Source organism: Danio rerio, chromosome 8 (assembly GCF_049306965.1).
Source record: "Danio rerio strain Tuebingen ecotype United States chromosome 8, GRCz12tu, whole genome shotgun sequence".
NCBI classification, from domain to species: domain Eukaryota; kingdom Metazoa; phylum Chordata; class Actinopteri; order Cypriniformes; family Danionidae; genus Danio; species Danio rerio.
The window spans coordinates 30,922,528-30,937,500 of record NC_133183.1 but is presented as its reverse complement, the minus strand read 5'-3'; the positions used below and the strand labels follow the sequence as shown (position 1 = coordinate 30,937,500).

Below are 14,973 nucleotides of genomic sequence, written 5' to 3'. Positions count from 1 at the left end.
TCAAAAAATTATAATAGTATCCCAAATCAGTAAACTCAATAATTGCGTCTCATTGGCTGTCCTTTAAAAACTATTCTCATCATTTCAATAAAACTTCTAAACTTTGTTTATTCTGCCATGGCTCTTCATTTTGTGAGCTTGCATTTGTGAAACTATCATGTTTGCCAGGATGACATATCTTCAAATGCTTTAACAAGTTATGCATGCTAAACTTGCTAATACTTGTGCCATCCCTTGAAATTGCAGAATGGCATACGATACGCATCAATGTTTTAAATGCTGGTTGGTCCTGCCAAACAATACTGCCAAACAGCTATTGTGCATTTTCATTTCTTCTCCAAAATTAATTCAACCAATAATTGATTTCTGGTTTGCATTGTTAAGCTAGTGGCCAGTAGGCACAACTATAAGTCTAATATAAATGGCAACAGATAAGTTTATGGGTTTAAGTACTTGCCAATACCACTGCCACATTTTTTGGTGCCATCTGTGGCATTTCCGATACTAGTATCTACATCAGAACAACCATAATGCAGAAGCTGCTCTGCGACGTGTCAGGACTTCAAACAGCATCCTGAGTCAAAATGGGTGCTGTGGATAGAAACTGAGTGGGACAGCTGTTGTGTTTACTCGAATGGAAAACTATGTTTAGAATTGTTTTGAAATATTTTAATGGCATGGCACAATGCTGTGCTTCTTGTCCTGTGTGTGACCGCTTAAATAGCTGTTTTATTGGCATTGAATCACGTTAGCCTCTACATGAGTAATTCCCAACCTCAGGTTCACCTAATTCACTTTAATTTGGGGGTTATAAGTAAGAAATAAGCACACACCAGATGGTAAAACAAATTCCTAGCAGGCAATATTATCATATCAGCAATTTGAAAGATCTACCTTTCAGCTTTAAGCAAATTCATTCATGTATTTCGGCCTGTCTATGTACCACCTACTCTCAGAAAGTGGATTTACATTTACTGACTGCAGTTTTTGTTCAGACCTTATACTCAATCAGAGATTTTGTTAGCTATTGCAAGTTACTTCACTGGATATGGTCAAACATGTACACACTTCAAACATTCTAGAGCCAATTTCAACCCGACTTTAGTATCCTCTCCTTTTGATCAGATATAAAATCAAAATGCATCTTAATACCAGACGTAAACAGGACCAGAGAGAAACAAGAGGAGCTCGAAAGACGACATAAGAGTTTCGTCTCAGCCTTGTTTCTGGATGATGAGGCATGATGGAAGCTGGATTTGATGTGTAGAGTAACTGAAAACACTTCAAAGACTTTCCCCCCTATTGAGCGCCTCCAACAGCTGTCAGCTTTAGGGAAGATAAGATTCTTTACAGTCCTCATCTTGTTCTCTCTGACAGCACAGGACCTGGATAAACAATAACGGGAAATATATATCAAGATGCAAAAGGAAAAAAAATCCAAGTGAGAGCTAAAAGAGATGAAGGGAGGAAACGTACAGAAAAAAAAGAGTCATAAATGGAATTTCTATCAGATAAGGTGGCAGATGTCTTCAGAAGCTGATGAGATTGTTGCAGCTGTCTGTTTAAGGACCGTCAGCTCCACAAAGTAAGCTGGTGTGTGGCTTCCCACAACATGTGTCACGCAACTTAAGTGTCATGAGCAGACTTTAAATCGACATGACGAAACGCACAAAGCAATGGAGGAAACCTACCGCTGCTTTTTATACATTCCACTCAACCAGCTTTTTCAGAAAAAAGTCTGCACAACATTGAAAAAACAAAGAGACTGCAATATTTAATAGCTCAGAGATACAGCGCACAATATGAAAAATGATGAAACTGGTTATTGGGGTGGTCAAAACAGCAATATTTAATGGCGTAAATAAATTTATGTTTGTAGATTTTGAATTATCCTGAATGATTCTCTATTTGCAAGAACTAACACAATCCTCTTTCAGCAACCAACAAGTAAATAGTTTTTTTTTTTTTTTTTTGTGTGTGATACTCAATTTGCATATGGCCAGTGGTGTAAATCAACAAATTACAAATTCTCAAATGACTGTAATTGAGTCGTTTTTCTTAGGAATCGTAATTTCCCAAGTAGTTTTAAAAATACTTTTTAACACTTTTTTTTGTACTTTTACTTTCCCTTGAGTACATTTTTTAATGCTGTATCAGTACTTTTACTCCACTATTTTCCTTCAACCTGCAATCACTACTTTATTTCTTTCTTGTCTATGGTGATTGGCGAAAGTAGAAAAATCAGTCCTGCGATTCCTGCCCAAATCACAGATAGAAAGTAAATTGCATTATACTTGACAACCTTAAGACATGTGAGCTTTATAAATGCAGCAAACCTTTTGAAGCATTAAAAATGTCCAAAAAGGTGTCCAAAATTTTAACATGCAATAACCCAAAGACTTTTTTATAGACTGCATGTCACTTATAAGAAAATAAAGGATGTCTGTATAATGACTGAAATCACTAAACAGCCTTAAACAATCACTAAATGGAACAAATGAAGAAGGCAAGGAATGGTGATATGACAGAAGGACCAAACAAGGAATGGTCAAATGAAGGAAGGATGAAAGGAAGGAAGGACCAAAATAATGAAGGAAGGACTAAATGAATGAAAGAAAAATTCAATGAAGGACTGAACAAGCTATGGAAGAAAGGAAAGAAGGAACAAATAAATGAATGAATGAATGATTAAATAAACTAATGAACAAAGGGCCTAATGAAGGAAGGAACAAAAATCTGAACAAACGAATGAATAAGCGTTCAAATGAAAGGAGGAATAAAGGAAAGATCAAATAAATGAAGAAAGAATTCAAGGAAGGACTGAACAAACGAAGCAAGGAACGAAGGGAGGAATGAACAAATGAATGAATAAACAAAGGACCTAATGAAAGAAGGAACAAAAATCTGAACAAATGAATAAGCGAAGGAATGAAGGGAGGAACAAAGAAAAGAACAAATGAACGAAGGAAGGATTTAACAAACAAACAAATGAATAAATGAATGAATGAACGAACAAACGAATGAACAAAAGGACCTAATGAAGAATGAAACAAAATCTGAACCATCAAACAAATGAATGAATGAATGAGAAATTGAATGAAGGGGAAAAAATGAAGAAAGGACTAAAAAATGGAGGAAGGATTCAAGGGATGACTGAACAAACTTTGGAAGGAATGAATGAAGGAATGAAAGAATGAACAAAGGACCTAATGAAGGAAGAAACAAAAATCTGAACGAATGAATGAATGAGTGATCGAATGAAGGGAGGAATAAAGGGAGGATCAAACAAATGAAGAATTCAAGGAAAGATTAAAGAAATGAAAGAACGAGGGAAGGAAGGAAGGAAGGAAAAAAGAAAGGAAGTAAGAAAGGAACAAATGAATGCACAACTGAACTAATCAAGAAAAGAACAAAATTCTGAATGAATGAATGAATGAACAAATTAATGAAGGGAGGAACGGAGAAAGGAACAAACAACCGAATGTATGAACAAACGAACAATGGATGGAAAATTGGAAGAAAGGAACAAACGAATTTAGAAAGATCACTAATTGCACTACACGTGCACTAAATGCACAAATTGCATGTAAACTTTTCACAGCATACTCACTACACTTGAGTACTTTTAAAAAGGCTTCTTTTACTCATATTTTCAGTATATTTCTGACAGATACATTTTTTTCAGTACTCTTTCCACCATATGGCACAACAAACGCTTGCTTAAAAAAAGCTTACTTTAAAGATATTAAGTTTTCATTCGTCATTTAACAGTATTCAGAATAAATGTCAAACCAACACACATTTATTTCAAGGAAAAGTGAAACGTGGAAAGTTTGAGCTCTCAGAAAATTCCCAGGTTACAAGTTGTAATTATATCCAAACTACATTTCTTTCTTTCTCTCCCCCTCTCAATTCAATTCAAATGAGCTTTATTGGCACGACTTGTCAAGTATTGCAGAGGCATTGCACATTATATAAACAATGAATAAAGTAGTGATTATACATTATGTTTTCTCTCTCTCTCTCTAAACTTTATACCATCAAGCTTTTATTCTGAAGGGTTGCCAGCAAATGTTAATCTCCGTTCCCGGTTTAGGAGTGAAATTCTGCACTTTGCATACAGACAGCTTGATTTCACAATCGCACCAAGCCAAATCACGTTATTGATTTTATTTCAATTTATTATGCATCCATGCGCCAAAAACATTTGCAGAGACTTGTCATCCCTGAGTGCGATGGATAAAAATAACACTCTTTTCTAAGGCTTTCTGAGCACCCCATAAGCAACCTGGCATGATGCATGGTTTTCGCTCCATCTGGGGCGATGGTGGCGTGGAGGCTGAACATGATTCACTGGTGCCAAAGGTCTGAGAGCCCTCGGGCTGTATTGTTTTCTGTATCTCGTCCGCTGGCATCCATTTGCTCTGGTGTCACTCTGTGGAGAGGTGAACTGTCATCCTCTCATGGCTGCTAATGCTGAGTTGGGCTGAAGACTCGAGCTAAAATCGATGTGATGACCTGTTCTCTACAGCCCAGTCCCAGACTAGCGCTAGGTGTGAAAGTATACCAGGACACACATCCTTAAGCCAAATAAAGTCACCCGTTATTATATGGCAGAGAAAGTCTGATCATGCAAACAGGACTTAATCCAACTGAATGTAAAACTTTTTGGTCAGGCTTAAACAGAGAATTTGATTTAAAATATGAATCAAATTATACCAATAACAGTAATAGCATGACTAAACTGAAGGTTACAGAACAGATATTGATCCTCTGATATGACTGCTAAATAGTACTGCAATATTGTTCATGTTTATTCCAATAGCACAGGGACACAGTGGATCAACCAAACTAATTGGCTGATTTTGCAAATAAAAATAGTTCACCACAAAATTTTAATTAGAATGGAAGAACATAGCACGATCATGCTCACAGGACGAATATAAATATTTGGGTCAAGGTAATATTTTAAAAGATAATTAAATTTAAAATATCCATCAAATGATACCAATAACAATACTAGCAAGATTAAACTGAAAGTTTGAGAACAGATATTGCTCTAGCGCAGGCACACAGTGGACCAACCAAAACTAATTAAACAATTTTGCAAAAAAAAATAGAAATATTCTAGTGGTTCACCACAAAATTTCAATTACAATGGAAGTACATTTCTTTTAATTTCTTTGAATTACAATAAAGTGCAATAGTTGGTAAACACTCCATCAGTTTGTTGATTTTTAACCTAAGCTTTTAGGAATTCGCAATCCTCATATTCCTGGGGTGTTTAACCATGTTCCTGGAGATCTACACTACCAGTCAATTTTTTTTTTCTTTCTTTCTTTTTTGTTTTTAGGAAAATTGTTTTGTTCATCAAAGTTCATTTATTTAAAAAAAAAAAGTCAAATTGTTAAAATATTTATTAAATATGTATTTATTACTTACTGTATGTATTTTGAAATGAAATTATTACTTCAGTCATTATTGTTTTATTACTATTACCATTAATAGTAATATTATTAATAATAATAATAACAATAATAAATAATATTAGAGTGATTTCTGAAGAATCATGCAATTCTAGAAAATTTAAATATTAAATGAGATAACAGTAAGCGTGGCTTGTTTTTTTTTCTACTGCGAGCTGATTAGATGTAGTAAAGTAGGCAATTCATTCAGAATGATTGGAAAAAGGATTTCGAAAGAGTTATTATAACAGCTCCTCCTCAAAATTTCTGTTTGTTGTCAAAACTGAGTTGGAGGGACGTGGTTATGTATGTTAACCACACCCAATACCTCAGACACATGTAATCTGAGAATTTAAATGAAAATAAACAGGAAGCGCATTTTCTGATTTTAATATTAGATTACAAAGGCAAGCAATTTTTTAAGGGCATACATAGATGAGTTTTTCACCACAAAACTAACAATGTAAGCTAAAAAAATAAAATGGTTAGTTTTGATTTCATTTGTACTTTAAGCATCTTTTGTACTTTTAAGTGCTTAAAATCTTTTAATTTTTTTTGTTTTGGTGTTGTTAATGCAGTTTATTGTAAACAGTTATGCTACATTTTTCTTATGAAAAAAATGAAATAAAGGTATATTCTTGTTTGTATATGATGTAAATTATTGTTCTAATAAAGTCAGTGAAAATTGTTGTCAGTCGGTCAAAAGACAAAATCCAAAATCAGACTCAGAAATTTGAAAACTGCAATTGGTGCATGTTCGCACTTTTTAACAAAGACTTCTCTATGGAAAACACTTCTGGAAACAAGGCCAGTGAAAATGTGGATTGGCACCATCTTTGGGCACTCAATACAGTCAATTGCTTTTCCTCTCTTTCCAATTCAACAACCTATTCCTGCCAATTCTTCATGCCAATCCTTAGATTCAAGATTTAACCCAAACCTTACCAAAATCACTCCTAAATATCAATCTGTAGTGAAGTATTGAATGCACCAGCTTTTGATTGGGATGCTGCCAAATTGAATGTTTCATATCACCACCAGCTTTTACTCTTCAAATCTTCCTCAAAGTGGACGTTTTTCTAAGTTTGCCAAAGCAGACAATAGCAATTTTTTTAATGAGGCGATTCAAGCATGAATGTTTCACAAAGAAATCTAAATAACCTCAGTATTATCTCTATTTACCCCTTTTAGAGAAGATGTGCCGAGTCTGTGTTTGTATAGAACTGAATAAAAGCCTCTTCACTGCAAGCATTACTGGAGTGCGGGCTTGTGCTTTCTCCCCTAAAACACCTGTGAAAACTGTTGTCTGACCCACTACATTTCCCTGAGGCCCTCATCTCTTATCAACAGTACACGGACCGCTGGAGGGCTTGCCTACTTCACAGCACCTCATTTCTCACACCAGTACATCCTACATCCGCGTCAGACACACACACTTATTCGCTTTTTCTCTCTTTCAGGGGCCTTAGGGCCATCACAAAGCCGACACTGACTGGACGAAAATGCATCTTTAAAATCCAACTTTGCTTCAGACTGTCTGATATTGTTTACTCTTCTTGTGGCAATTCTAAAGGAAGTTTTTCCTTCCTGTACAACTGCTGTGGTGGGACATGAACATGATACAAGAAACATGAAAGTTTACAGATTTCGCAGAGCAGTTTTATGGTCTGGCATTCTGATCCTCTATGAGCTCAAACATAAAGTATAATTATTATTATTTTAAATGTACAGTGCACAGCAATAAATAACCACCTTTTGAAAATTAATATTTGAATATTCTTAGTGAATATAGACAATTTTTTTTAATTCATTTAAACAAAGGAGTTTTATTACATAGTTTTATTCATCAAAATAAGAGTGATCAAAAAAAAATTACAAACAATTTCATTTCTACATGCTAAACTTTCTCTTAATTTTACTGCTTTATAACAAGTTAATTTCATATTTTTCTAACAAATAAATTTGGGTTGTCTAATTTTTTCACTGTGATCTTAAGTTATAATGTTATATCAGATTTGGCTTCACCGTACTGCCTAGGCTCATGATAGTATCAAATTTTATTAAAAAATGGGTAAGCATAAACAAGAAACATTTAAAAATTCTACAAATTTCACTGTGCAGTTTCTTATTTTAGGACTGTGGGTGATCAATTTACTTTAGTCAAAAGTTTTTGTTAGATAATTAAAAAAAAAAACACACACACCAAAAATTAATATGAAGTTTCCACTAAGCAAATCTGCCTTGCTTTTGAGATAACATCTAACCACATTTTTTTTCCAATTAAAATGTTTAAAAAAAGAACCAAAATTTTAAATTTACCAAGCACTCTAAAATCAGCTCAATATAAGAAAGTAAAGGAACATTCTGTCCTCCGTGGTTCTCCTGGGTGAGTTGTCAAATGTCACTTGTGTCAGGTGACTGTGAATGCAGGGAGGGCTGACCCTGCGGACGCCAGACTCATATCTACAGTCTCTACAGTCATGACCATTGCTACTGACACACACACTGTCTGGTCCTTTTTAATTACTAACACTTTACTTCACCATTAAGAGGTGCAGGAGAGGAAGTGCAATGAGGATATGTATTCATCATCATGCAGCAACTTTTCTAATCAGCTGAATCTCATCTTGATGAATTTAAACTATGAATTCACAGATTTTATGGCTTCATTCTCAATACTTCATTTTAGGAGTTTAGCTAATCCAATTCTAGATTGCAAAATGTTGAGAAAATGTATGAGAAAATGTTGCATGAAAAAAAAACATAACTACAGCAGTAAGATTAACAATTGAAAGCAATTTTAAAGAAAATCCTAATTTAGTCGTGGGAAATATATTAAATTAAAATGTAGACATCTCACTGCTAAATAGTCAAATTTAATTAAAGTTAAAATTGCAGGATTTAAATTAACTAGGTTTAAAAAGGTAAACATGTATACAAATATTTAATATACAGTATATAAATACTAGATGGATGGATGGATGAATAGATGGATAGACAGACAGACAGACAGACAGACAGACAGACAGACAGATGTATACATTTTGAATTATGTAACTAAACTAAAGCTTTTTCAGCAAAGATGTTAAATTATTAGTCACTGTAATTAGTAATATTAAATAGTAAATAATATTAGTAATAGTATTAATGTCAGTTTTTCACTCACTATTTTTAAAATAATAATGTAATAAATAAAAATCATGTATATGTTTATTTATAGTGTATAAATTGTGATTTATGTAATTAAACACGTCAGCAAACATCTCAGCAAAAAATTTAATATTATTAATTAGTAATAATAATAATAAAAATAATAATAATAGTAATAAATATAGCTGCAAGCAGCAATTATGGGGGCCAAGCAGCCCAGTGGCCACATCATAAACAAGCAAGGAAACAAGCTACAGAGTAACTAGAAAATTCTATAACAATTTGGCAGCATATTCTGAGCCAAATTTAGAGGGTCCCTCTAATTTACGCTTGATCCCTCCTGAAGGACATCAAAACAAGATGTATTGGTGCACGGGTCAGCCCTTTAATAGTAAGAAATTGCTTGCTCTGATTTCTGATATATATCTTAAATATTAATAAATAATCAATAATCAATGCTAGGAAAAATATCATTCAATAGTCTAAAACTGGTAGTTCTAGAGCACCAATAAACATCTTAAGTACTCTAAAAAATGCTTCTGGTAAAATAGGTATTTATATCTGTATGTAGCCTAAAAAAAGAAACATTAGAGTCATAATTTGTATAGCTTGACTTCCAGTAACATCTAAAATAGTCACTAAATATCCCTCAAAACACTAAAAACTAATAATCTTTTTAAAAATAAATTAGATGTAAATTAAATACATTCATAAATTTAATTCACTGAAGCATGTGTTTCCAAACTACTACCGAAAAAAGTCCACTGAATCAAAATCAAACCAATTATCCATTAAACCAAACATTCCCATTGCACTACTCATAGTAAGAGTGTGTTTTAAAGTCAAACGGTACGGGTGGCTTCTCTCATTGAAGACAATCCACATTAAAAAGCAAAGACAATTTATTCTTATCAGATTTCTCGGTTCTGCATATTAATTCTCCATATTTGTCGGCAAAACATTGTAACTGTGCGCCTCGGGGCGTTTGTGAACGTGCAGATTGCGAAAGACTTGTTCATTAATATTTATGCTTATAGGCTACTTTTATTAATGCTGCGGTAAATTGCAATATGAGATACAGAGGGCTTTTGGTCCTTACCATCTAAGAGCTGATATATTCACAAGAACCTCCGATGCTTATCTACCAGGGGTCGCATCGCATTAAGCCAGAGAGCAGGAAAGACCCTGGTCTATACAGGAGTGGTGCTTGTAGTTGTATAAGTGCGTCACGCTTCACCCTGAGCTTCTGATAGATTCAGCAGAGGCAACTCGCACCGCACCTGCCCTACTTTGGTGTGACTAATGAACCTGTGGTGTCCTGAATCTGTCCACTGGTGGGGGGGAGGGAGAAGAGGTGCAGATCTGGACTCTCAGCTGGCCATGGACTCTCGCAATAGACTAGTGATGGATATGCAGAATCATCCCTGGGCACAGAGCCAGGCCCAGGCTGGACACATGTGAGCAAACACACACATTCACATAATACACATGCATGAACACACACACACAATGTATACAGGTAAGCAAGATGTTGCATTGATTAGTGACGTTGAGCAGGGGATTGTAAAAGTCTGCTTTTACAGAAGATAAGCTGTGAGGTCACTGGTTCGAGCCTCGGATGGGTCAGTTGGCAATACTGTGTGGAGTTTGCATGTTCACCCTGCAGTCACGTGGGTTTCCTCCGGGTACATGTAGTACAGGTGAAATAGATAGGCTAAATTGTCTGTAGTGAATTAGTGTGAATGAGTGTGTGTAGATGTTTCCCAGAGATGGCTTGCGGCTGGAAGGGCATCTGCTCCGTAAAAATGTGCTGGATAAGTTAGAGCTTCATTCAGGTGTGGAGACCCCAAATTAATAAAGGGACTAAGCCGAAAAGAAAATGAATGAATGAATGAAGCTGTGAGTTATACACGAGTCAGTATTCATTAATCATGTTTACGCCAACCTGTCCGCATTCTGTAGTGATTCCAAAGCTGATCACACACCAGACAAAAAAACACAGCACTACGTCTTTCATGACTCGAGGTTTCGCTCTGTGCCGTGCAGCAATATGAACAGCTCATTTTAAAACTCTATAAAACTCCTAAAACTCTTTAAAATCTTTGTCCAAATTAAGGCAAACTGGCATAATACAAACATGTTTCTGTCAATGCTTGATTTTTTCTGTTTCTATCTTGCACCTCAGCAGGCCCATGCCATCACAATCTTATATTTGAATAAAGAGAATCATTTTCTTTCTCTCACAACCCTAACATCTACTGTAATTTACGCATAAACAATTAAAAAATGATTTAATAGTGCAAAATTATTCGATCTTAAAAAAAATGTATTAATTTGAAGTACTCAATTCAAAAGTTTCAGCATCGTTATTCTAGTTTTGACATGAGCAGTGTCACATCACATGATCCTTTGAAAATCATTATAATATCATTATTTGCTGTTCTGTTATAATAATTAATGGTCCACAATTCTAAAAATAATCAACGGTAAAAAATTCATTCATGCTTCATGTTTTTGTGAAAATTATGATACTTATTATATTTAGTTGATGAAGAGTTCACAATACTTCAACTAAAATGTTAATTATGAAACATCCTCATAATTCACTCATAATAATAATAATAATAATAATAATAATAATAATAATAATAATAGTAGTAGTAGTAGTAGAAAATGTGTTAGGATTCTACCACTTCAGTCTAGTCAATTCTTGTATTGATGGCAGAGTCCAGACACCTAGTCCTGTCATGTCCTGTCTTGTATGTTGTGCTCGGCTCAAGTTTTCTCAAATCGAGCACTTGTAATCTGTTCTTGTCTGTCTTCATTTTTTTGTATGAGCACCATCTTGGCCGTGCGTGCTCCTGCTTGACGCAGGTGTGTGAGGTCTGGGTGTGCACAGGATGTGTGCTCTAGTCCTGCCGTTTGTGTTTGCTATGTCTGTAGATTGCTGCGTCTTAGTCTAGTTTGTTTCGGCTGGTGCTGGGATGAAACATGCACGCTGCATGTGTGAGTGCACAGTATTTTTATTTGTCGTGTACTCGTGTCTTGCATTCAGTTTTATGTTGGTGTTATGTTTAGCATGTAGTTCATGTTTATATGTGCCGCATGCTTCAGGGTTTTGTTTCATGTGAACAAGCAATTAATGACTTCTCTCACTGGCTGTGTGTTCAAGTCCCGTGTGGACATGGCTTGTGTTGTTTCTTTTTGTCATGTGCTTTCCCATCTATTGTCTAGTCCCACCCCCTTGTTAACCCATAATTAGTTTCAGTTCACCTATTTGTTTGTTAATTCTTTCTCTTTATAGTCTCCTCTTGTCTGCTATTCTGTGCCAATTCATCATCATTTATCGCCTTGTCCGGTTCTGTTGTGTATGTTTCTAGCCCTGATCCCAGCCAGCCTGCCCAGTCAAGTTTGTTTGTTTCTTAAGTTGTTTTGTTAATGTTTTCCCTCTTTGGGGTAGTTTTTGTTGTCTTTTGTTTAATTTTAAACCCATATTTTAGTCCTGCATCTGACTCCTACCTCCTTTTCCCACCCACTAAACGTGACAAAATGTTTCTTGAGCATCAGATAATCAAAAATACTATAATTATATAGCTATATAATAATACTGATGATGCTGAAAGTTAAACCATGAGAATTAATGAAAATTCAAACTGTGTTTCATAAGAAAACATTATAAACCAATAAACTAATACTGAATTGTAATTGTATTTCACAAATTTAAAATACTTTATCAATAAATGCAGCATTGGTGAGCAGAATAGGCTTTTTTTCATGTACTGATCCCAAACTTGTGACCAGTGTCACTATAGGAAGTTTGGATGTGATCTTTTCGCCCTTCATCTTTGTTCCTGGAAATGTGCCGACAGCTTTATTTGCCGTGACGGGAGTACGCAAAGTTGATCAAATCATGTGGTGTCAGAGGAAGATGTTCTTTTCAAATTTCAAATGATTGCCTTCATTTCACTCTGTCCCTCAGAGACCCTCGGATGGTTCTCAAGGACAGATTATGGACTGGGCCGATGGGACCTCTGACTGAGATAAATGCAGAAACAAGCCACTACAGATGTGAAATTGAGAGAGATAGATGAAAGCTGCTGAAACGTGTGCTGGTGACTGTTGGACAAATGTGACATAAATGAAGAAATGAGGAATGTTCTGTATGCCTCCACTAGCATACCTTCTAAAATACCCTGTTTTAACTTAATTGTCCTGCACTAGTTGTCATAAACTGATGTAATTGTGACTTTATTGCTTGTATTGTTATATTGTTCATTTTTATGTTGGACTACTCCTATATATAGGATTTTATGACATCGAGGCAAAGAACCGCCTGACACAAAGCATTATAGACAAGTTAAAAACTAGTCTTGCGTGTTGCAGTGCAATTTTTGACCAAATCATTGTCATTTATGACATTACTTTATCTACTACTGAGATCTACTACTGATTAGATCTACTACTGTAGCTCACTGCTTTAAATCAGTCACAGGCAGCACAAGAGAATGATTGTGAGTGGGGCATATATAATAGCTCATTGTATCATGTAACAGCTACCTCTTCACAAATATTTTGAGCATATTTGTGAGTTGGTTCATCCCCATTGACTCAGGTGAAGCACATATCGGCGCCTTCAAGGTTACACAAATAAAGTCTCCGACAACTGTCACTCTGTTACCACTAATGATTAAGGAAAGTGTGTTTATATCGAACTGTCATCAAAACTGACTGGAACTACCTGTGCATTGAACCATTGAATGAATTAAGGAATATGTATGTGGTATATACCAGCTTGATCTTACGAGGAAAGTAACTTTTTTTTTGTTTCGTCTGTTTAGTGGCTAATTCGTAGTGGCTAGTTCATAATTATTTTTTACAATTTTAAAGAAGAGGAGTGGCACCCAACCCCACCCCTACACCCAACTGTCATTGGGGAATGAGATACTTATTGTATGAATGAAATCATACAAATTTATACGAATTAGCCAATAAATCAAAAAGTTTTGATTTGACGAATTACCGTAAGATCGTGTTGGTATATACAGTGCCTTCGGAAAATCATCATATATCCTGTAAAAATACTTTTCAAAGGGGTATGATGATTTTCTATAGGCAGTGGCACTGTATATATCAGGGCTATCAACATTAACACAGCATGTGATCTTTAATTTGAATTAAACAAATATTAATCGCTTGATAAAGTCTGACCCCAACTTTCAGCTGTCACTGCAGCCATATCATTGTGTGATAAGGGTACAGTAAATTCCAGTAATATGACGCTCAAGACACAATGCCTGGTGTGCTAAACAGCATGTCCTGTTATAAATCTTCCAGATGAACGTTTGGATGAAGCTAAAGTTGTGTGGACTTCTTGAAGTGATGAACTGTCATTCCACTGAAGCACAACGAGTTTGAAGAACCATTTTTGGGCCAAACATATTTTTGCAGATGTTAGCAAAGGTGCCAGTACTAAGACAGCGTCAACCAGCAGTGTCCGTCAAAGGACAATAGATGAGGGCAGTCAGAGTAAGACTGTCAACAAAAAAAGCAACAAACTGCAAAGCTAAAATTCCATCTCTAAATAGATATCTACAGGCTGCAGACACATCAACACTGTAAAAAAAACTTTTTAAAAAGCGCATAATTTTGCAGAAGGCACTTTCATTGTACTTACTGGAAAGAACTGGACATCAGTAAGTAACCAAAACTACCTCTGTGTAACAGCACATCTAATGAATGACAACTGGTACGTGCATTTAATCACTTTAGGAAAGTTTAAAAATAAAAAACCATTAGAAAAATAAGACAATAAAACTAAAGTAGGGCTGCTTGATATTGGAAAAAGTTTGCATTGCAATTGCTTTAAAACAATTTCACAAAATTAGTTAAATAAATGTTTGGAAAGACTTTATAATTTCAGTTTGATTGGGATGATTCTGTAGGGGAGTGCATAAAATATAATAAACAATCTACAAGCATGGATAAATTCAATAAAGAAAAATATGCAAATTAAATAACAGCGTTTTATTGTTTTCTGAAGAGTCAAAACGTTTTCAGGTATACAGTAATTGAACAATCAAATATAAAAACAATACTGTACAAACAAAAGTCTTCGTTTTATGAACAATTAAATAAAATGAATGAGTTTTAAAAGTTAGATATGGTAAATGTTGTCATACCTGAATGCTTCTAAAAGCATCATACGATTGATTACATTGTGATATCGATTTATTGTGCAGCCCTAGAGTATATTTTTCCTTAAACTAGAAGGTCTTGCATGTCTTAATTTCAACACTGCATATATAACATCACAGCTAAATCCTATATCTTAAATTTGCAAATATTCATGATCATTATG

The 14,973-nt window shown here is 34.9% G+C and overlaps 1 protein-coding gene across 7 annotated transcripts in view; it reads right to left on the bottom strand.

The window, feature by feature from the left end:
- ccser1 (coiled-coil serine-rich protein 1) overlaps positions 1 to 14,973 on the bottom strand; it is a 149,147-nt gene that overhangs the window by 16,761 nt on the left and 117,413 nt on the right. The window contains exon 11 of one of the 7 annotated variants that reach the window (XM_068218493.2): positions 1 to 1,385. This exon is cut by the window's left edge and continues 428 nt beyond it. The exons of the other annotated variants lie outside the window; for them this stretch is intronic. Within the exon in view, the coding sequence (XP_068074594.2) occupies positions 1,357 to 1,385 (29 nt within the window). The 3' untranslated portion in view covers positions 1 to 1,356. The remainder of the gene's footprint in view (positions 1,386 to 14,973) is intronic. 7 annotated transcript variants of the gene reach the window in all.